The sequence below is a fragment of the Lytechinus variegatus genome, chromosome 14, assembly GCF_018143015.1.
Source record: "Lytechinus variegatus isolate NC3 chromosome 14, Lvar_3.0, whole genome shotgun sequence".
NCBI lineage: Eukaryota > Metazoa > Echinodermata > Echinoidea > Temnopleuroida > Toxopneustidae > Lytechinus > Lytechinus variegatus.
Window position 1 is genome coordinate 18,200,022 of NC_054753.1, and position 25,104 is coordinate 18,225,125.

General features: G+C 36.9%; 1 protein-coding gene across 2 annotated transcripts; it reads left to right on the forward strand.

Moving 5' to 3' along the window:
- The first annotated feature begins 1,287 nt into the window (after nucleotides 1-1,287).
- LOC121427751 lies at nucleotides 1,288-24,695 on the forward strand. Of its 2 annotated transcripts, none has more exons than XM_041624297.1 (10): nucleotides 1,288-1,393; nucleotides 14,567-14,959; nucleotides 15,511-15,558; nucleotides 16,049-16,266; nucleotides 16,787-16,876; nucleotides 17,500-17,650; nucleotides 18,914-19,084; nucleotides 20,761-21,087; nucleotides 21,773-21,978; nucleotides 23,371-24,695. In XM_041624297.1, exons 2-10 carry the CDS (start codon nucleotides 14,587-14,589, stop codon nucleotides 23,821-23,823), a joined length of 2,037 nt encoding a protein of 678 aa, XP_041480231.1. In that variant the 5' UTR covers nucleotides 1,288-1,393; nucleotides 14,567-14,586; the 3' UTR covers nucleotides 23,824-24,695. The 2 variants fall into 2 exon arrangements, with proteins under 2 accessions (XP_041480231.1, XP_041480232.1); XM_041624298.1 differs by lacking the exon at nucleotides 1,288-1,393 and having other exon boundaries at nucleotides 14,572-14,649; nucleotides 14,744-14,959.
- Nucleotides 24,696-25,104: the final 409 nt, after the last annotated feature.

Below are 25,104 nucleotides of genomic sequence, written 5' to 3' on the forward strand. Positions count from 1 at the left end.
TACCATAAGGGCCTGCGGCGGCCATTTTGACTTTCCAATAACAGTATTTATCGCCTAACTGGCAGAATAAATGATATTTCTTAGTACAAATTATGCTTTCAGACAATATTCTACTCATAGATCACTATTACGTGCATTTATGGTGCTCAATCCTGTGAATATTGGTTTCCCACTTTGCATTGTACATAATCCTGTTAATGTCTATGGTGGCCATTTTGAAAGTCAAAATACAGCATTTAACTCAAACTTGAAACCTGAATTATATATTTCCTTAGAAAATATGTTTTTAGACACTATCCCATTAATTCATCACATATATATGCATTATAGTGCTCTCTCTTGTGATTTCTTTGCTCCTCTTTCTCATCGTGCATAATACTTTAGGGCCTTTGGCAGCCATTTTGAATATCAAAATGAAACTTTCATCACGCACATGGCATATTAATAATATATTTCGTTAACAATTATGTTTTTAGTCAGTATTCCACTCGTTTAATCTTAATAATATGCATTTTAGTGATCACTCTTGTGAATTTTTTGGCCCCCATTGCCATTGTATGCAATACTGTTTGGGCCTGTGGCGGCTATTTTAGATATCAAAATACATAAAGTTCCTATATATGACATAATAAATGATATATCTCGATAGCAATGATGATTTGCATATATTACTTCATTCATGCATCGCGATTTTTTGCAGTTAAGTGCTCATTTTTGTGAAAACTAGTTTTCCCTATTCATATTGTACATAATAGAGTATACAAGGCCTATGGCGGCCATTTTGAATATCAGGAAAATAAACATTTTGTCAAAAATTATTTTTTCAGAGAGTATTTCGCTCCTGCCACACAATTTCATGCATTTCGTAGCGAATGTGTGGACAATTATAGGATTTTCATGGGTAATTTGCATATTTTGGCGGCCATGTTGGATTTTGCCAATTTGCGGAAAATGCTCAAGGTTACACGAGTGGCATCATTCAGATTCGTAATCAGCATCCTCGAATTGACAAGAAACCATCAAAAAATATTGTATATATAAAAAAACTAGGTTATGCCTCTTCTATCCTGGACTAAGTGTATCGAAACAAACAGGCCTATCTACCTGTTTCTCAATAGAATGGGTGAGCCATTATGATCCTTGAAGCAAAAACTGATAAGAAAACAACATTCATGATGGGCATTAGGCTGTGATATTTTGATAATCCTTCGTTCTACTCAGCTGCGTGAAATTCTTTTAATAACCTCAAATTACTCCTAGCACTATCACACACGCGCATGCGCACACATCTGCTCCAGAAAAGCCACTCCTAGAAAAGTCCATTAGAATCGCCATTTAATGTCATCATCACTTCTTTGACTGAGCCACATCCATAACACAGGTTAAGCTACAGGTAAGAAAATTGGCAATATCATTTTTTTTCATTCACTTAAATCAATTTCTATTATTGCTTTATTAAGCCTAATCATTTTTGTTTCCAATTGAGTATTCTTTTTTGTCATGTCGATTCAATTAATATCTGTCTAAATACGGTGTCATAAGTAAATTGCTATGAAACAAATATGAAAAAAAGTTAAAGTTATTCTCCAGTCATTCTCAATTACTTTTGTTAAAGCGCCACATTTCTTGTCGAGAATCTGTATTGCTCCACTAGCGCTAACGAGCGAAATATTGCTGAGGGGCCCCTGGTGGGCTCGAGGGGGCGGAGCCCCTTGAAGCTTTTGAATATGAGGCGTTTTAAATGGTCAAGAGGGGATCTAATTAATATCAATACAAGAAAAACATATGCAAACAAACTATACAATTTATTATTTTTCAAATGATAAGTGACTTTTCACAACATAACAGTGATACCTCTAGTTCAAGGGGACATGCACACATTACAGCAGGCAATACCATAGTTACAGCATTTCTCTTTCACATCCTTGGATTTTAAATAATCGGCTTCGGAAACAAAGTTTCTGATTTTCAATATGTCTAAAACTCCTTACTTCCGTGAACATTATTTGATGGCTAAAACTTACCTAACTTAGTTTTCCATGCCACACTAATATGCAAATTAAGAACTTTATTTTATATATGTATATATGTCACCACATTTTCTTATATAATATTCTATTCAATTTATTTTGTCATTCTTAAAACAAAATACAAAGAAATACGAGATAAATTAATTCAATTTAGATAAAAGCATGAACAAAATTACACATTGAATAAATGGTATTCATAAGTGATTCAAATATAAATCAAATGTCAAATTTAAATAAATATAATCAATTTAATTGAATATGATTAAATCAATATAATTACATATCATGAGAAGAATGGAGAATTTGATGTGATTTGCCAGGAATCCAAGTTGTTGATTAAAAGCACTTTATCAAGCAGTACAGGAGTGATGAATCATAGATTTATTGCCATCATTTCAAATGGTGCATCTGAGCAATTCCATCAATTTTCAATTTATAATCTGGAAATGGGAAATTACTAGCCGTAGAAATAGTTGAAAATGTGATAGATATCCGACGAGCGGGGCTATCAGATCACTTGTGATCAAAGTATTTTGTATACCTCTATCCATGCAGTCTTTCGTGATGCATATACTATTGGCAGTCGCACATAATTCCATACACCAAGTATATCAAATGCCAAAAATAAAATATCTATCCCACTCTTAATGACAGAACACATGTATTTCAGTCATGCTTGATCAGGGGCGACGGAACACATTTTTGTGCAAAAAGGGACACACATAAGGGTTTGATTAGTTACAATTATATATGTTCCACCATCAGTTTACGTTTTTGTCAGAGTGATTTGTACAGGATATTGTGAAGGAGATTTCTGCCAATATAAAGTGTCTTCAGTATAATATTCGGTAGATAGTCCACGTGTTGGATCAATATTGATAAAAAAACAAGGTTGAAACTTTCGTGTGTTTTTTTCAATCTAAGTTTTCTAACAAACAACCAGTGAGCATCTAGTACATTTTGTTGGAAAAAGTATGAAGGCTTCAACCTTTTTTTTATTGTAAATATAAATAGTAGTGTAGTTATAATTGTATTTTTATTTTCAATATTCATTTCATTTGGTATTTTGCTTTGATAGCCCACGCACATCCTATTATCCACACTATGTTTCACATTAACTGAAACATTGAACCATTTTTTTTTGGGGGGGGGAGAAGGGTTCTCTTTTCTGCCTTCCTTATTGTAAAATACTATGTTATTATATATAATAATCATTGTGCTATTATACATAATAATCATTGTTACCATAACCATAATGGATGTACGGAATGCTGTATTGTTGATGCCATTTTTGATGTATCAAAAGAGATTTGAATAGAGACTTGCTTGCTCATGTAAGCAAGTCTATTCAAAGTCAATTCTCTTTTAATGTTAATTCAAATGAACCTATCTATTGTTATTGTATGATTGATTTTGTTTGCAATCAATATTTTATGTCTTTGTGAATTCTAATTATATGCATATATATATATATATATATATATATATATATATATATATATATATATATTGTTACGATACTGCAACAAATAACAAGTAAAATTTAGGTTTAATTTCCTCTTTTTTACAGGAAATAATTAAGTATAAACAAACAAATCATAAATGATAATGGTCTTACGTCTCTTGAAATCAGTTCTGGCAATTACGGTATTCCAAATGATAGTATCCTGATAAAAGTCCAAGTTGGCTGGCAAAAATTCACAATGATGGCGATGATGAAACTGATGTTGAAGCACGATGAATAATAAGAGTCACTAACGAGTTGAAATGTCCTCGAAGACGATGTTGATGATGATTAACAGTCAATTTCAGCAATCCATGGGTTGAACATGTTGAAGAGTGTTCATTGAACAGGTTGATGATGTTGATGATCTCGATGAGAACTGAGAATTCCTCTCTCAAAATAACTGCAAACAGTTCATTGATGGCGGGTAAATAATTCCACAGAAGATAAATATTCCAGGTGGAAATAAAGTCTGCTCTGACATAAAGTCTGGCGTGAAACTCTTAGCTCTGATTTGATGAAGTGATCTGGTATGATATGATGATGTCCTTGAAGAATCTGCCAGCTTTATATACTAATTACAACTATTGTAGATCCTTCGAGTATTCTCTATTCTAGAGGCTTCTAGTATTCACTATTATGGAAGCTTCTGGTATTGTCTTTAAAAACAACATTCTCCTTCTTTCAGGAGCAATCACACTCTTGAATGACCTCAGTGAAATCATAGCTAATCCCATTGTGTAGAAATCTATTGTAAAGTAATCTCTATTCAGAAATAACAATAATCCTTGGCCTTTAAATAGACAGAGGCCTGCTTAACAAAAGCTTTTACAAACATGTTGTGGAATGTTCTTGATTATTCCAAAATATCTTTAAAGGAGGAAATTACTAAATAAATGAATGTAATTGCTTTTACAAGTCTTCTTATATGTAACACCTCCCACAACGGGGAAAAGAAATCTTTACCGTAGTAAATGTTTCTTTGAGATTACTTTTTTGTTTTAAAACTTTTCTAAGTCATCTTGAGAAATTGTTTACAGTTATCGTGTACAAATGTATACTACACAAAGATGTTTACATAAATGAACATCAAAAACATTTTCTTCAAATGACACACTTGGTCAAAAGCATGAATAATTTCACTTTTTATACTCTTGAAAGAGCATCAGCAATTACATTATTCTTTCCCTTTATGTGTACAATTTTCAAAGGGAATGGTTGGAGCATTAGGCTCCAGCTGTACAGTCTTTGATTCTTTGTTTTGAATTTCTCCAAAAACACAAGAGGATTGTGGTCTGTATAGACTGTAATCTCTCTATTGGTTAGATACACCTCAAACTGCTGAAGCCCTAGTACGAGACTCAGGGCCTCCTTTTCAATAGTTGAGTACTTCTTCTGAAACCGATTGAGTTTCTTGGAGAAGTAGCACATTGGTTTTTCGATGCCTTCTTCATCTTCTTGGAGTAATACTGCTCCTACTCCAACATCACATGCATCAATAGCTACCTTGAATTGTTTTGTGAAATTTGGAGCTGCTAAAACAGGCTCATTCACCAAAATGGCTTTTAATTTCTCAAATGATCTTTGACATTCGTCAGACCAAACATACTTCACTTTTGCCTTCAGTAGGTTTGTTAGAGGGCTAACCACTGTCAGGCCCCGCCCCCCTATTTTTTGACAACCTGCAGAAAAAAGTGTACTATTTACCTTGATAGAAACTACAAAAAACAGAAAGAAAAGTAAGAAAGAAGTATTTTACCCATGATGCGTAATTTACAGCCTCGAAACGACCGGCCCGACCCCGAAAAGATACAAAAAAAGGTGAGGGGAAGAATTGGAAAATAGACTTTATATAAAAATTTTCGCTCGCGCTTCGCGCTCGCATTGCCTGTGTAATGAATCCAATTCAAGAGGGTTAAATGACATTAATATATAACCAATATATATACAATATATCCAGTTCTGATATCAGTTTGCACACAATTTTTTCGCGCGCACATCAAGGTTTCATTATTTTGTTTGATTTACACAAATTGTTAATGTGTATCAAAATGTTCATCTCGCGCTGCGCGCTCGCATTGTTTGATTTGTGAGAAACCTATGCTCTTTGGAAATTCTTACCAAATTTTGTTAAATTGCTCCTTATTATCATGTCAGTATATCAAAAAATTAAGCTCATGCTTCGCGCTCGCATTTAAATGTTTGAGACACACAGCTTGTTTATTTAAATAAAAACGCGCTTAGACTGTCCATTTTTTTGTCGGAATATCAGAAATTTTGATCTCGCGCTTTGCACTCTCAATATTTAATTGGTGATACTTTTATCCTCATCATTAATCACTAAAAACAGTCCTAATTGAGTCACTTTTCATGTTATTATATGACAAAATTTCGGCTCGCGCTTCGCGCTCGCATTATTTAGTCGGATACTTATCTTTGTTCATGATTATAAAAACTGCTCTGAATCTTCAGTTCTAAGGACATAAACTATCAAATATTTTTATATATTTTAAATATATTTATATATTAAGACCACATGAGATACCTTATATTGTTTATAGCAATAAAAACTTACATAGTCTTAAAACTTCAGTCTTTAGTTAGGACTACCCCCTGAACCCCCCCCCCAAAAAAAAAGCCCGATTGTAGCGGCCAATCGAGAAAAGTGTTGATCAAAATATTTTTCGGCCAACCCCCCCACTATTGGCGAAAGCTGGATCCGCCCCTGACTGTACTGCAATTTGGAACAAATTTCCTATAGAAGCCACTCATACCTAAGAATCTGAGCAATTCTTTCTTAGTTGTGGGGATTGGGAAGTCTAAGATAGCTTGTATCTTGGTTTCTCTTGGTAGCACTTGCCCTTGACCAACCACATGACCAAGATATGTGACCTTTGCCTTGGCAAATTCACTCTTCATCAGATTCACTACTAGATTGGCTTTATCAAGCCTGTCAAACAGTGCTCTTAAATGATTCAGATGATCATTCCAAGTATCACTGTACACTAGGATGTCGTATATGTATACGGCACAATGTCAAGTCCGGCAAGTTTGTTAACCTTTGGAAGGTTGCTGGTGCATTTTTCATTCCAAAAGGCATGACTTTGCATTGAAATAAGCCGCCTTCAGGTGTGACAAAGGCTGATATCTCTTTGGCTCGGTCAGTCAGTGGCACTTGCCAGTATCCTTTAACATGTTTAAGCAAGTCTATCTTTGTGATATAGGCAGAATTTCCAACTCTATCACTGATTGACTTTATGGGAGAGAATTTGAGCTTGATTTGCCCTCTTTTCATGTAATTTTCATTGTAGTAATTACATTCACTATTTATATTGCAGAAGAGGTTCCCAAAGAAAATGTTGCAAGAATAACTCTTTTCCCTTAAATCGTGTGTTTCTCGGTTTATACTGGTTGAATGTAATTACGATGGCGGCATCTCTTTATTTTTCTGAAGCCCTTTTTGAAGAGCTCACTTGCAAAAGGGGTTAGGTCCATTTTTCATCAAATTCGATTTTTTTTTTGTCTCAATGTATAGATTTTTAGTAGCTCTAAAAGATAATACCATAGAAAAGTTGAAATTCCTATTAAAAAGTGATCTAAAATGGCTAAGAAAAATCACCTTTTTTCAAAAGGGGTTAGGTCCATTTTAGTTTTGTTGCAAAAGGGGTTAGGTCGATCCACACAATTCTTTTTTTTAAATGAATATTTTACAAAATATGAAGACAGGTAGATTTCTTTCATAGCCAATTTTATGTTCTCATGGTAGGGCATCATGAAAATTTAGTTTCGCATAAAAATATCGCAATATGGGAGAGTCGAACTAACTCCTATTGCAAACAAACTATTCTGAAGAGCTCATTTGTCAAAAGGGGTTAGGTTCATTGTTCATAAATTTTTATTGTTTTCTGTCTCAAAGCCTTTATGTTTTTAGGCGTTCTAATGAAAACAACGAAAATTTGAAATTCACATAAAAACGTGAATAAAAGTGGCAAAGAAAAGTCACCTTTTTAATCAAAATTGATTGGATTTATTTCAGTAAAGTTGCAAAAGGGGTTAGGTCTACAATGATATTTTTAAAAAGAATTTATAGAAAAATATTAAAGACAGGTAGATTTCTTTTATACCCAATGATATGTTCCCATGATAGGGTAGTACATCATGACAAATTAGTTTCTCATAAGAGTAATGTAGCAAGTGAGAATGAAAAACATGGATTTTCTCGAAATGGTAAAAAGTGGACCTAACCCTTTTGCAACTAAACTCTTCATTTATATTTTTATCTTTTCTGTTTATATTTGATTGCAGAAAACTAAATGAACCTTTATTTCATTATATGAACAAAAATAAAAATAAATCAAATTCTTTTACATAATTATTGTACAGTTTCCAATTTAGGTCGTATTAAAAATAGCAGTCGGAGGCACTTAATTTTAAATGGCGACTTCTATGTCACAATAACCATGACCTAGGTACAATATTTTAGGGGGATTCTCAAAATTATCTAGGCAAGAGAGCAAACCGATCGTAGGGTATAGGATATTTATCTTTTATTTTCAACTGGAATTGAATCTGGTATAATTTTCATATGGAAAGAAAAATACATTTTATATACAGGTTCCTCATTTTGTAGAAATAATTCCCATCCCCGTATACCCATCACGAACAGTAAGATCTTATGATTGCTTCTTCCAAAACAAACAACTAACTGCCTCCCATTTCCTGCCTCTTCTCTCTTTCTCTCAGAAACTGACACACACAAATATATGCATAAATGCAAACAATTCTCCTGTCATTTTACTTACTTTCTCACTCTTATCCTTATTTCTCTTGAAGAATATTTCTATTAACAGCTGTTTGCTCTCATGATGTAACTGAAACAAGATAAGATATCATGTAAAAAGAAAGCTCCATTGATAGTTAATATTTGCTTGAATTCAGATTCACCAGTATTTCCATTTTGTCAAAGTAGTATCATCCAGTTTGAGTACAGAGTGCAACTGTCTTGTGCTATTTGTGCATACACAGTTTTGGTAGCAATATATCATCACTAATTGGTGATTAATAAATGAAAATGACCAAGATCAGATAATTTAATTCAAAATTAACATGTTTATTAAGAAATGCATCTTCTAAAACATTGAAAATAACATCACATTAATAATTAGGGTCAGTCTACAAGCATTACATTAGATTAAAAGAATAAAGGATTGAGTACATTTTTCTACACTTAAGTCAAAATATACAATGTTTATTAAAATTTCATTCAAAAGATGTTGATGAGCCAAATAGTTAATATGAGGGATGCATCCAGGATTTCATAAAAAGAGCATAAAAATCTGTGATATTCTTTTTATTTTTTCCACAAAAGTTTGTCACTAGAAAAAAAAACTGAGGTAAATTCCTTAAAAATTTGCTGACAATAAATATTCTACTAATGTGAGAGCACTCCACATAAAAAAGGGGGTGAGGGATAATTCCAGAATCTCCCTAAAGAGTGCCTTTCCCAGTCAATACATTAGTGAATCATTCACAAAATTTGGTATTGTCTATTGTCACTGTGGCTAGAATGCAATATATTTTTTAAAATATAGTCTATTTATATATTTTTGCAGAGGTAACCCCATTTCAAAACTTTTTAAAAAGTAAGACAATAAACAATAAATAAAAAACAACAATAAAAAAGTAAACAATAAATGCAATCTAATATCCCTACATAATTGTTCAGCCATTATATGAAGACTTGCAATTATGGTAACTTTGTCCAAGCCCACCATAAAGACCTTGATTTATTGCTCAGCCGTTACCATGGTAATTGTCATAGTGACAAGATTACAATAATAATAACTTGTTTATGAAATGAGGTCCAGGAGTGATACAAAATTATTTCTTAATCCTCTGATCACCTTCATTAACATTTATCTACGGATGATTTTTATTTAAAAATTTTATTTTTTGTCTTGTATAAAATAGGCCTTTAAACTGAAAATAAATTTCACGAAAACTTCTAAGAAATAGTAGAGGTATTAAATATTAATAAAAGGTGATACATTTGCCCATTGGAAAAAAAATATTTCTTACTTGTATTTTGTGTGAAATTTTGTATACTTTAATGTCATTGCCCGCTGATGAACCTGAACTTGTACTGCACTCTTTTCTACAGATGTGCAGTTTAAAGAACATTCAATACTTCGTTGATATATCTATTCAAATTAATTTGAAGGCCCACAAATTTCTCTCCCCTACTAATGCTAAACCTGCCCGCTTCTATCTCCTCCCAAGATCCACAAACCTGGCAACACTGGTCGACCCATCCTCTCAGGAAATGGTTCCCCAACAGAGAACATCTCCCTTTTTGTTGATTATCACATTAAACCCCTTGTCTCACGTGCACCCTCTTACATCTGCGACACTCCAGACTTTCTCAGGAAACTCAATGACATCAAGGACCAGATACCCGAGACTGCGATCATCGGCACTTTAGACGTTTCTTCACTGTACACCAATATTCCCCACGATGAAGGTATCCAAGCATCATGTGAAGCCCTGACCGCCAGTGGCCATTCCAGTCCCCCATATCCGATATCAAATCTCTGATGTCTCATGTACTAACAAAAAACAACTTCACTTTCATGGATCAGCACTACCTACAAATATTCGGCACAGCAATGGGCACCCGGATGGCTCCTTCATTCGCCTATCTCTTCATGACCAAGCTGGAACAGCAGATGTTAGATTCCGCCCCCTGTCGCCCATGGATTTGGTGGCGTTACATAGACGACATTTTCTTCATCTGGACCAGGGAGGAAGATAGCCTCCACACGTTCAATGACCACATCGATTCCTTCCACAGGACCATCAAATTCACTTCTGATTTCTCCCAACAGGAAACCCACTTCCTTGATGTCACAGTCCAGAAAAAGCCTAACGGTATCACCACTACCCTGTACACTAAACCCACAGATACCCACCAGTACATCCACTCATCCAGCTGCCACCCCCGTTACTGCAAAACTGGCATCGCTTACAGTCAAGCCCTCAGACTTCGCCGTATTTGCTCCGAGGACCCTGATTTTTCCTTCCATACCAGGAATTTGCAGAAACATCTCTGTGCCAGGGGCCAGGGCAGTCCAACTGGCAATCAACAAAGTTCGTTCTCTCCCTAGATCTGAAGGTCTCAAACCTAAAAGTGACAAGAAGACCACCGACAGATTACCGCTTGTGACCACCTTCCATCCCAATCTACCCCCTCTCCGCAAAATCCTGTGTGATAACCACCACATTTTACATACTTCTGATCGTCTCCAACAGGCCGTTCCCGATACTCCCCTTCTAGCATACCGACGCCCACCGAATCTCAGGGACCTCATTGTTCGTGCTGAATTGCCCTCCCTCACTAACCATTCTTCTCCCATACAGCATGGCACCTTCAAATGCACCAGCAACAGGTGTATTATATGTGAAATACACATTCACGAGGGCGACGCTCTCACCAGCAACTCTACCAGCCTTTCTCACCGAACCAAGGGCAACATATCATGCACTACCACTAATGTTGTATATCTCACCACTTGCAGAGTTTATAGGGTACAATACGTAGGGGAAACCAAAACCACACTCACGAAACGATTCTACAGGCACAGATCAACCGTCAACACAGCAAAGCTGGACACTCCAGTTGGCTGCCATTTTAACCTTCACAACCACTCCATCACTGACATGATGCTACAGGGCATCGAATCTTTAGGCACCCGTCCTGACTCAGTCCGTACTAGCAGAGAGAAGTTCTGGATGAGACGACTTCGCACCATCCAACCTCATGGCCTGAACATCCAAGAGGGGAACGACTAATCAATCCTTCTTACCCACTTTCCATCTGCACACACATATCCCCCCCCCCTCAGCTCTTTTAGATTAGTTACATCATAGTTTTTGCCTCTACTTTCCTCCCATATCTCATATAGCTCAGCTCCAATTTTTCCTCTCTTATTCAGGTGATATAATAATTATTATATATATTTTTTTCTCTCCCTTCATCTCTTAGATTTACCACTTATTTATTTTGCTTATTTTCATGTTTACTATGGTTTTTTCTTAATACACCCCCTTCCTCATACAGCATCAGTTTCTTTATTTGCTTTTACCCTTTTAGGCTATTGCTTCCCTTCCATGTAATATACAGGGTTTTATTTTCTACTATATAGTCTTCTGTTTTTTTCCCCTCACACCCAGCGGATTACAATATCAGTTAACCCATTTCCTTTTTGGATATGTTTATATAAAATTTATACTTACAGATTTATTTTTACACTTACTTTCTTCTCTTAGTTTGTTTAATGCTCTTACATACATACTCATGTCTTTTGCACATTATCAGTTGTTCTCCATTCTTTCCCTCCCCCCCCACTCTTATGCACCAGTTTATTATGCCTTTCTTTGTTACCTGTTTGACCCACCTCTCACAAATTCTCTTGTTATTCATCTCTTCCTCACACCCTCTATCACTGTTTTGTTCCAGACCCTGTTTCATGTTGCCTGCCTCATATCTTAATCCCTCTTGGCTTGAGGTGTTTCTTTGGCCTTACTTACAGTACACTAACTTCCCGTTGTGTCTGCATACTCCTTTTCGTTCATCCCCTTCATTAACCTGATTGGTCATCTCTTCTCACTAATGCCCCTTTTGTCTCCCTGTTTTCAGTGTTGCTGTTGAATGTCTGTGGTCTATATTATGGTTGTTCCACTTTATATGTTTGTCATTTTGCCTCCGAAGAAGATTCTGCTAGGATCGAAAGCTTAGGCCCCTTTCGACTCTCTAATTTACTCCATTGGCTCTTTTTTTAGATAAGGAGTTTTCAGCAGCTTCTTTTGCCAAATTAATTTGAAGTAACTACTTATTAACTTGGCCTTCATATTTCTTCCGTCTTGGTACTTGTTGTGATACCAGTACTTAAACAGCTTGGGCAGTAGGAAACCTGCATTGTAAAAAATAAAGAACAAAATAAGCTGCTGATGTAAATTATTTTTACTCATCTAGTCCAGTTTTATTAAGAAGATTTAAACTCTATTTAATTTTTTTTGTCACTTTTGTCCTACATCCAGATAAATTGATATATCAATAAAACTAATTACAGTATGTTTTGATAAAAAAGAGTGCAAATTAATTCAAATATGGTTTTTTATGTATATGTACATAGACAGAAGGTATGGTCGGTGAAAATGGAAATACTGGTGAATCTGAATTCAAGCAAATATTAACTATCAATGGAGCTTTCTTTTTACATGATATCTTATCTTGATTCAGCTCAATTGGCCATACCCCCCCCCCCTTCCCCCAAAAGAGGGAATATTTATTTATTTAGACTATTTTGGGGGGATGAGCTTGGATACAGCCTGTATTATTATTAAAACAACAAGCATACCTTGCAATTTTCCAATTCAGATGTCCTGTTCCTCAATAGAGTGTACCTCACACTTGCTGATCTGCATGGTTCTCAATTTTGTCCCTCTGACCGGGTGTGAACTGCTAAGATCTTGGTCCTATTGGATCTGCAATAAACATTTTTTTACAGTTTGAGAGTATTAGAGATAAATAAAACTACTCTTCTTAAACAATATTCAAAAAATTTTCAGCTGCCCATATCATTGGCCTATGAATATTCCAAACTAAATTATCTGGTCCAAAAACTTCATTCTCTCTCTATCATGAAGTTTCAGAGAGGCATACGCATACCAGGTACCCGACTGTTTATTAAAGTAAAATGATTCTAACCACATATTGCTCCAGCTGTATAGCTAAATCAGGACCTGGTCTATGCTGGTCCTGCATGTAACTAAATAATCACATCACATTTGAATTAAGTAATAACTATGTTCTAAAAAGTTTTTAGAATACCACCCCAGGCCAGGCCCAGGGCATCCTGTTCAAATTAGAAACTTGATTTACGTCTAGGCCCTAAGCCATTTCATTCAAATCTAACGCTAAATCAATTGGATTTCATTCATGATTACTCTGAAGTAACGCTAACACGTTTCTGAATAAAACTGATAAAAAGAGCTGCTGAAAATTATTCATATAAAGATGAAATAGCGTGGACGGACTAGGCCTAAACTTCAACTTATTCAAGCTTGAAGTTTTGGCCTAGTCCGTCCCCGCTATTTTCATACCCCATGACTACATCAACAATCTCGCTAGCCGGCTAGCACCGGTGATATCAAGGCCGGATCCCGCTCTGACCAAAATCGACAGTTTGTCGTTACTACATTAGGTGGGAAACAAGTCCACATCTACCCCTGATAATTGAAAATAAAACTGAAATACAGGTTTACTTTTTGACTACATGAAGCATTCCGATGAAGGTCTAGATCTACGACGAATGGTAAGTTAGGCCTATTTTTTTAGAAACTCACTGAGCGATGATTTATTTGGAAGTCAGGCAAAAAAAGTGTATGGAAATGGAGGGTTTACGTAGTAAAGTAACCCGGGAAACACATCACCATTGCAAGTGAGATCAAAACATTAAAATGAACTTAACTTACTTTTATTCTTCTGGAATGTCATTAGATTAATATTGATGTTCCCTCCAAGATTTTCTGCTCCAATAAAGTTCACTCAGAAATCACGATTTCGAACATCAATTCTATAAACAGATGATTAGTCGAGCTATTTCGTTGTAGAAACTGGAAATTCGCAGAGTCCAAAAGAACAACACTTCGCACAGATCTCGTGGGGAATTGTGGGAAGGAAAAACGTATTTAATTCGTAAGATATGAATAAAACATTAGCGTCTTAGCCAATCATAGAAGTGTATTTTGCGTAATTTGACGTCATTTCATGAATTAAACATTGACCCTCCAAAATCAACCTTCAAATTGTCCGCCGGCAGCCATGTTGGCTGTGTACAAAACCTATGACAGAGAAAACGCGCGAAAAGAGGTACCTCTCTAGCTCCCTTCGGGAGCTTATTTCCAGTTAGTTCTTATCTTGTCATTACTTCTTCATTTCCTGGGTGTAATTTTTTAATATCTATTTTTATAGATCCCTTGATCCAATTCACGATGGAGCAGAAGCAGCTGCAGATGTGCGGTCGTGTGTTCGCCTTTCTTTTATTTCTTCCAGTCCCAATACTAGGCGCTTCAACTAAACCAATCCCAGAACAGATGAAATACATCGGTATATCCTATGATATCATCAAGGGGAATCCAGAGGGAAGCGCCAAAAACGGAGGGGTAGATCCCGGGCTGATGACGACTCGCCGCGTCCTGAAACTCACCTACGACGACAAGAAGTTGACGAACGATAACGAGTACCGCGTCCCCGATGAGGTGTCCTTCATGCGACGGAGCAGCGCTTACACGTCCAAGGAGAAGGATGTGTTCTACGGAACGAAGAGTTACGCCAAGAAACTTTCCCACCAAGTTTCGCTTGAAGGTGAGTTTCTCAACGGCCACAATCAGTAATGACGCATGCACACGTTGCGTCATGATCACATTTCTCATAGCGACGCAGAATCTTCTGATTTGCGGATAATCGACATTGATTTTACATCATGTATAGTGAAACAATGATTTACATTATCTTGAATCATGAACGATCGTAAATGATGAGAGAGGGGAGTTGAATGTATGTGACGTCACATAATTTACTTACTCTGTAATTTCTTTGATTGAGTTTTCCAAAAATTTAATATCTCTAAGTTTTCTTGTATCTCTTTTTTCTGTTTAATTTCACTTTGAGAAGACAAATGAAGCTTAGGACTCGCCTTCTAACTAATTACATGTATAATGTGATATATATCGTCTATAACGTCAGCCATTATGACTGATTAACCTAGACGTAAAATGTTTCATAGGTAATTGGTTATATACCAGCTTGGCGTTTACCAGCAAAATGCTGTCCTGCCGAGTTCCTACGGGAGTTACCTCAAACAGAAACAGAATTGTTCTATAATATGTTATTGTTCATCTATCTTAATTTCTCAGTCGGTGTTGATGCTGTCTTCGCTTCTTTTAAGTTCGGAGCAAGCCACGGTAAGTAAATCATTTTCTTATTTCCTGAATGGTTAGCAGGATTGGTTCCAGGATTTCAGAAGATATTTTTTGCTTTGCGACGTATGGAGGATTCATAAACACAGCCAATGTATTGAAATTGCCAGTCAAATGACAAAACAGCACTTTGAAAACTTTTCTCACAAGTATATTGGAACCGTATCAACAAACAAACATAGAGGGCAGCAATTCTGAAATCAGATGAAATTTGTTGCTGCCCTGTACCTTCGATGGTATCAACAAAGATTCTAACGTAGTTTTGAAGCCCATTCCATGCTTGAGAAATTATCTTATATCTAAAAGGGAAAAATAAAGGAACATTTATGTCCATTGTAACCATCGTGACCGAGATCTCAAATCAACAAGACTTGCAAACAATTTAACAGAGTGCGAATCCTTCATTGATGATTCAAATCTCAACTGTCGAATTTCATTTAGTTCAATTTCATTTTTTCCCCTCATGATGTTGCAGAGTATAAGTCGGTGGACAACGAGGAAAAGACGAATGGCTATGTGTACTTTTCTGAGCAAACAATTGAGAATTTTGGCGAAATTCGCTACCGGATGAGCCTTGTCCAGGACGATGCCTATGAACTCAGTCGGGAATTTTGTCTTGCTGTCTGCAGACTTCCTGCCTCCTACCGGGGTAATGAGGCTGAATATATGGGATTCCTCACCAACTGGGGAACGGTAAACCCTTTGCTCATATTGATAAAGTGAATGATGATGACAGTGATGATGCTGACGACGATGGCAATGATGGTGATGATTATGATTGTGATGGATGATGAGAGTAATTATGATGAAGATGATGATGATGATGGTGATTATGCTGACGATTGCGATGATTGTGATAATATTGGTGAAAGTGATGATGTTGACGGCGATGATTATGATGAAAATAATAGTGATGGTGACGATTGTGATGATGTACTGTTGCTGCTTATGATGATGATGATGATGATGGTGATGATGAAGAAGATGATGATGATGGTGATGATGGCGACGAAGAAGATGATGATTATGCTGATGATGATGGTGATAAAATTGATGATGACGATGGATGGTGGTGATGATGATGTTCGTGGTGACGATGATGGTGATGATAATGATGACGATGACTTTTTTTCTCAAGGCATTTGGTGTTTTATTATCTTTGATCATACTGTACAACTAACATTTATTCATCCAAACCTCCCTCTTTCTGTAGCATGTTGTAGTACAGGCGACATTAGGGGCCCGTCGTGGCACGACATATCGTGAGGACAAATCATCCTTCATCAGAAACTCAGCAAGAGAGGTAAGTAAATATCATCTGACCTTCCCCATACACCCCCCCCCCCTTCCACCCTCGCCCGCCCCTTCATTTGTGAGATATTAAATTACACGACGTATTTATCTTCTTGGGAAAATTCAAATACTATATATTCAAGATATATTGGAACTCATTGACCCTTATCATTTAAACTATACTGTACATTCATGTATGATTTTGTATATTTTGTAAATCGATTTTTTTTAATGATTGAATAAAATGAATTGAATTGAAAAATGCTTTCCCTTATACGCATGCGGCAACGGTATTTTTTAGGTCTATTTTTACCATATATATATCAGTTTTTAATATTTATATTCAACAAAAGCAAAATATGGAGAGACTTCTCCCTGAAAGAGTCAAATCGACATCATGATACATAATTATGATATACAAGGATAGTTCTGTCAAAACCCTGTTTTTAATCGTATTCATACAAAAATTGACAGTATATAGTGTATGTCATAATCTGTGTATAGTGTATAATGACGCAAAAGTACAATGAAAATCGGATAGGGAACATTGACGAAACATTTCTCGACCGTCATCATGGTCATCGTAATATGGGGTAAAGGGTCGTAATTTCTTTGGACTCTTCACGATTTCAGATGGCCAACAGCTTAAACGTTGAGGGTAGCTACAAGATCGTTTCCGGGTCGTTTTCACTGAACATGGACAGGGCGACAGAAAATGCAGAGTCACAGGAGAAATTCGGCAGTATGCAGAAGACATATTCAGTAGGGAGCGAAGAATATAACGGTATGTGTTAGTATACTGGGACCCGCGTTGCAGAAAGAGTTGCGATCAAACGCAACTCAAAAAATCTTGCGCAACTTGATTTTCAACCAATGAATAACCCGTATTCGGGACTTGCGCTTGATATTTGGACTTGCGTTTAAACGCAACTATTTCTGCAACAGGCCCCAGATCAGTGGTACACTGTTAGAAAGAACAACAACAAAACATTTACAGAATAAAAAATTGAAAAATAGGTTTTACTGAAAGAAATAACCAAATCTTTCTGTAAATTGTGATAACAAAAAAGATGTTTTACACTTTTCTCAAATTTTACAAGAACTGGGGTTTTGTTTCATAAAGCTGTTCGTATATGAGAACGACTGGTGAACCTTGCTTACGCGCTTAACCATCGCCAACGAATATACCATTTACCACAAGAAAGAATCACCAGTCGTTCTTAAAGTCGCTCTTAACTTACGAGCAGCTTTATGAAACACCCACTAGGTCTGTTTTGATAAAGGGGCAACCTGGGGAGCGTTTCATCAATATTTTCATCCGACAAGTTGTCAGATCTGACATCTTTCCAGGATTTTGATTGGCTGAGAGGCACTGTTCCTATGGTAACTGTCGGATAAAATGGGACTTGTCGGATAAAACGTCCTTTCATGAAACGCCCCCCCCCCCAGTTATACAGGGTATTACAAAAAATGTAGGGTTATACACCAAATACAATTTTTCTGTAATTTTACACAAATGCATGTAAGATTACATGTTTTCTTTAGACTCTGCTGCCTGATTTTTTTAAGTAGAAATTTTCTAATAATGTATGTGAACCATCGATATCATCAAAACTGGATAGAGCTATAATGCGTACATTTGAGGTCACCGGAAGCACTTAAAGTTACCCCAAAGATGTCTAGCACCCCCATGGATTTACTCGGGGGGAGGAGGGGGGATAGGTATGTTGCGCCCCTCGAAATCAGATTGGTATGCTAAAAAGTAGACATTTGAAGGCAAAAAAATCATCTTCATTTGGGATCACGAAGCTTTTGTTTGTAATTTTGTGGGTGGGGGGGGGGGGGTGTCGGCCATTTTCTTTTTTTTTACCAAATCGCCTTTAACTTTTAATAAAACCCTTTTCCGCTTGTCAAACCACCCCTCTTCTAAAATTGTTTCCCGGCCCCTGGCTTTATACATGCAGAACCAAACATGGTGGTTATATTGGCATTATCATTAGAGGATCACTGTCTTTATGACTATTTCAAAATTCTAAATGACCTCTAGAACCGATAAGCATAAAGCTCATCAGATTGACTGAAGTTTTGGATGCTAAGTTCTGGACTCGGCAGACTTCCTACACAGAGTGCGCCAACTGGCAGAGAGAAGCGATCCAAGCCAACATCCTAGAAGCTTTTGGAGATTACCCACAACACAACGGGGTCACCGCCTCGGAAGGTAAGCGGTTCAAAACTAGTTGGTCAAGAACTTCTGCAATTTCTACACATTTGGTTATATTCAGATATACCATCTTAGAATAATTTAAAGCTACGTTCCGTGACACTGATAAGTACATAATCAATGATGGGAAACCAAAAACGTTGGGACTTAATTTGCATTATAGAATCTTGAGCTGCAGCCCTTGCTAATTAAGCTGTCATCACGGGGCTTGCAGCTAATTCTTGATTAATTTGATTTGGCAAGCTGCAAAGGAGTTCCCGCGACGTCTCCGGGACTTTTCCTAGTAGATATTAAGAAAATTATTTTGGCAGAATGAGGTTTTGCGAATTTCTCCAGTCTCCGAGACATCTGCATCTCCATCGGTTGCAGGGATGTCGCGGGGACTGATGATTACATCCTCGAGTAATAAATAATTATACCGTTGATCTTACGATCTTATCGTGTAAATGTGCAGTGATATACCTAGGATGAATATTAAAGGACAAGTCCACCCCAACAAAAACTTGATTTGAATAAAAAGAGAAAAAATCAACAAGCATAACACTGAAAATTTCATCAAAATCGGATGTAAAATAAGAAATTTATGGCATTTTAAAGCTTCGCTTATTTTCAACAAAATAATATATGAACGAGCCAGTTACATCCAAATGAGAGAGTTGATGACATCACTCACTCACTATTTCTTTTGTATTTTGTTATATGAAATATGAAATATTTTTATTTTCTCGTCATTGTCATGTGAAATGAAGTTTCAATCCTCCCTGAACACGTGGAATTCCATTATTTTAACATTTTGTGCTTCATGCAAGGAGGTCCTAATCGTTAAATTCGTAAAAATTGAAATATTGTATAATTCAAACAATAAAAAACAAAAGAAATGGTGAGTGAGTGACATCATCGACCCTCTCATTTGGACGTAACTGGCTCGTTCATATAACTATTTTGTTGAAAATAAGCGAAACTTTGAAATGTCATAACTTTCTTATTTTACATCCGATTTTGATGAAATTTTTAGCATTGTGCTTGTCTGATTTTTCTCTATTGATTCAAATCAACATTTTTCTGAGGTTGACTTGACCTTTAACTCTGACTGGAACTTTGAATTGGGACTTTGTTGCTTAAAAGTTGTTTTTAAAATAACTTTGCCACCCATCAATGGTAACTACAATGGTAACAATGCTCAACAACCGATGGAAAATCAAGGATTCCATGAAAGTTACCTTAGGATGGCAAAGCTGCAGTAATAGCAACTTTCATGCAACGTGGCCCAGGTTTCAGTCTCTTCCTGTGAGCAAATAATAGCGAGTTTTCGTACCGCCACGCAGAAAAACAATGTAGAACACAGTAAATATATTGAAAATGTCCGTCAAGTGACAATTAAGAGCGGGGAGGTCTTTGCCGAAGATTGGTGAAACGGGACATCAGTTCGTCTTAAATGTTGGAGCTGACGAACAATTGCAAATATGTAGTTTGTCCAAGGTCCTGGAGGAAACTGCTGTTTTGATTCACCAATTTCTGACAAAGACTTCTTGGTTACTCATTGTCATGAATAGGCATTTGGCAATACATTTTCTATGTTCTTGGAAGCGTTCTGCGTACCGGTGCGGAAAACTTTCCAATGTCACCACGGTATTCGACATGAATGGATATTCCTTCCTTCCTTCATCATACAGACATTCCGATGAGTATGAGGCTTACGTGGCCGAGCGGAAAGTACGCGCTTCCACAGGCAGCCGTCCTCGACCAGTTCTGCCCTCAAACCAATGACTTCACCTGGGAGGACGGCTTGCTATATCAGGTCTCCAAAGGACCCAATGAGTGTTCTAGCAACAACCATTTGACCAACTACTGCAACCGTCAAGCAATCAGTAACCCGAATGGCAAAGACATGCGCACCTACTACTGCGTCAAATCTATCGCCGAAGCCACGCCGAACAGTCCATGGGATTGGATGCCCGGTGTGTACTGCATCTTCAAGGTCGGCAATGAATGCCCCAGTGGTAAGTCCATCCAGACTTGAGTAAACACCACTGATTTCATAAAAATGTCTGGAAAACACATTTCGAAAATATGAATGAGTTTTTTTTAGAAAATAACATCACACCTCACCAATTCCATTTTCTTTTTTCTCCTTCCTTCCCTTTTTTCGTTTGGGCACCATCATCTGTATGTAGTAAACCCCAGTTATATATATTGTTTTACATATATTATTTTATATGGGACATCATCGTGGTCTAGTGGTTCTGGCTCTCGCCTTTCAAATAGAGAGCCGTGGGTTCGAATCCTAGCCATGTCGTGTGCTGTAGTCGACCCAGTTGAGGTAGATAGGAAGTAGGTAGGAAGTAATTCCTCAAAAACCTGTAGGCACAAGAATCGTTAGACTAGCTTAGCCTGGGTTATATAGGAGCGTCTTGAGCACCTAGCAAGGTAGTTACGTGCGCTTTACAAATCCTATATTATTATCATTATTATTATTATTGTTATTGCTGTTGTTGTTGTTGTTATCATTATTGTTATTATTATTATTATTATTATTACTATTATTAGGACCTATTATTATTATCATTAATATTATTATTATTGTTATCATTATTACTAATATTATTATTAATATTATTATTCTTATTATTATCATCATCATCATCATTATCATCATTATTATTACCATTATTAATATTATCATAGGATTCCAGGAAGGTACAATCAGATGGAATGATAAACAGCGAGGGAAGGATCCAGATTATAACGCCCTGCCTGCTGGAGAGTACTCACCGGGTAGACCTACAGAAATCAAGTACTGCTGTCGTGAAGATGGCACTCCAAGGACCCCTATCATCCTGCCAACAGACAGCAGCTTTTACCTGATAAGATTCCACAGTGCTTGCCAGGAGGTAGGTAGCTATATAGCCTAGAGTCATCTCTGAGTTCTGACTCAGTCCAGACTGGGAGTCCTGGGCCCCCATCTTACAGAGAATTGCGATTGATCCGATCAATCGTAACTCTATGGAAATCCATCAGTGTCATGATTTTTTTTTTCTACGAAAAATTTGCACAATGTCCTTTGTATGCAAAGGGAAGCGCAGTGAATTTTCAAGGAAACAATGAATGTATGAATATACATCACAGCTAGAAAATATTTTGAACAAACATGCATAATTGATGTTGACGTTGCTGGCCGTCCATAGTCGCGATTAATCGGATCAATCGTAACTCTTTGTAAGACGGGGTCCAGATTACACGTTGATCGGATAAATGGAAACTCTCTTTCCCAAAGCTAACATAGAGGGCCCGACTCCAAATCCCTCATGTTTTTTTTTTTTGGGGGGGATTTTCAGCTGGCGTCCCACCATTCGGAATCATGTTTATTTGGAATCTGAGTCACTCTGACTCGGAATAGAGTTGACTCCCAACTAGCACCAATTCGAGTCGAATTTGACTCTGAAGAAATGAGAATTTTGTTTCGTGCGTAAGCATGCCAGAACCATTCAATTGGCACAGGGAACATCATACAAAAAAAAAAGCTTTGACTTTGTAACATTTAAGTCACCATAATGATGACGATGATAATAATAATGATGATAATAGTAATAATAATAAAAATGATAAAAATGATAATTATAGTAATAAAAGTCATTTATTTGGTACCATTTTTATGAAAAAGATCCATTCCAATGCCCAAATAAAAAAAAGAAAGCTTGGATGACTGTCTGATACTGATAGCCTGCTGTTAGAAAAGACTTCAATTTAAACGTGAAAGTATCTAATGATGATATCACGCTTAGTAATAGAGAAAGCTTGATCACCATAAGCTTATCGTATTGGTAAATTGCCAATTTGTCCACTGCCTACTCTTCCACTCGCCACATGGTCTACTTTCATTTAATCTATTGCCAGCACGTCCATAAACATTTCGTCGAAAACCATTTGGTCCAAGAACCATTTTGTCCAATCAGCAGTTCGTCTAATCACCCTTTCGTCTATAACTATTTCGTCCCAAACCAGTGGGTCTAATAACCAGTACACTTTCATTCATTTTGCACATTTAACACTTGGTTCAATTAGACCAAATGGTATATGGACTAAATGGTTATTGGACCGACTGGCTATTAGATGAAATGACATTGGGCTAAATGAAAGTAGACCATGTGGTGAGTGGGCGAACTGATGGTAGACCAAATGATTTTAGACGCATTGGCAATTGGACGAATCGGCATTAGACGAATGGGAGTTAAACACTTGCATTTTGTGGGTTATTTGAAAAAACATGAATTTGTTTTATACAGGTAGTCGACATGACTGTGACGGCGGAATATTTGGAGTGGGCAACCGAGACGGCTGACCCAGAGCTCTGGCAGGAGGGACAATACCCTCGACCCGGGAATACGGGCCAGAATGTCAAGATCAACTATTGCTTCTACCAGCCAAAGGCGACTGCCAAGAGAGAGTTCGGCAACATGGCGGGAGCTGAGGACGAAGGCCACATGAGGAAAGACCTGCAGGAGGTCCGAGAGCTCGTCGACCAGCTGGAACACCAGCTCGATTACGGTAGGAGAGCTGAAGTAGGCAACGAAGATGGTGGCAGGATGGAGCAGGATGAGGACAAAGAGAAGAAATCTCAGGAGGTGGGTGAGCTGAGAGAGCTTGAGCTGCTTCAGCAACAGAGTAAGCGGGAGGAAGAGGAGGAACGGGAACTGCTCATGGGACTGCTGTTGAAGGAATTAGCCGAATTGAAATAAAAACCATGCGGTTTTTTAATTCAGAAATTTCATTTGGTAGTATTCAAATTTTTGTATCGTCATTTGAATTGACATGGAGGCTATAATGGAATACTGGGCTGTTAATATTAAGGGATGTATTACCTCGTAAGGGGGTGTGTCGGGTTAAGTACTAGAGGACACTCATTTAAAGGACTGCTGTGCGGTCTGGGATCAGGGGCCGCGGAACGGTTTTGAAAGTGTGGATGGGCTGACCATAAAAAAAAACAGGGGCTGAAACCCCCTGCCCACTCCCTGTTCAGGGGCCCTTGGGGATGTTGTAGCTTCCAAGGCAACAATATCAAACTATAAAAAATTATATTATATGTATGTATTTTGTAAACTTTTAAAGTGGGTACAAATTTAGGTGAGTATATGATTGTGAATAAAGACTGACCCGTCGGAGCGGCAACGGTTGGTACAGAATTAAACAACCAAGACTATATCTTTGAAACTTTGAATTAGATTTAGAAAAACATATCTTTTCTAGCAATCTCTCTGTTGGTATCTTCATCAATCTCTCTATATTATGTTCCGATAGTCCCGATGTCCATTTTTCTCTCTCTCATTTTACCATCTTCTCCTTTCTTCCCCCCCCCCCCCCATCTCTCTCTCATCCTCTCTTACATCATACAACATAACATCAAGTCGCTCGTTTGTTTAATGAAGTACTGTATTTGTACATGTTTCAAATTTGTAAATGCAAACGTGCCATTTTGAAGTACCATTAAAGCAGCGGTCCACTTGTGTTATTTATTTTGTAAACTGTTGGATTGGTTTAATCTGGTATAATTATCTTACATTTCTATTTGAATTTGCTGTTTTTCTTGAATAAAGAGACTATACCACTTTGATCGTTGTTGTATTATCAGTCTGTCTGAATCTTTACCAGAATTTTTTATTGTGAATGACAATGGACAAATCACAACTTTAAAGGACAAGTCCACCCCAACAAAAACTTGATTTGAATAAAAAGAGAAAAATTCAACAAGCATAACACTGAAAAATTCATCAAAATCGGATGTAAAATAAGAAAGTTATGACATTTCAAATTTTCACTTCATTTCACAAAAACAGTTATATGAACGAGCCAGCTACATCCAAATGAGAGAGTTGATGATGTGATTCACTCACTATTTCTTTTGTTTTTTATTGTTTGAAATATGAAATATTTTGATTTTCTCGTCATTGTCATGTGAAATGAAGTTTCATTCCTCCCTGAACACGTGGAATTCCATTATTTTAACATTTTGTGCTTCAGAC

What these genes read in the sequence shown, in the direction of transcription:
- LOC121427751 (XM_041624297.1), top strand. Translation starts at nt 14,587, where the DNA reads ATGGAGCAGAAGCAGCTGCAGATGTGCGGTCGTGTGTTCGCCTTTCTT. An exon ending in TCCTCACCAACTGGGGAACG is followed by an intron (nt 16,267 to 16,786) that starts GTAAACCCTTTG and finishes CTCTTTCTGTAG; the next exon opens with CATGTTGTAGTACAGGCGAC. An exon ending in CGGCAATGAATGCCCCAGTG is followed by an intron (nt 21,088 to 21,772) that starts GTAAGTCCATCC and finishes ATATTATCATAG; the next exon opens with GATTCCAGGAAGGTACAATC.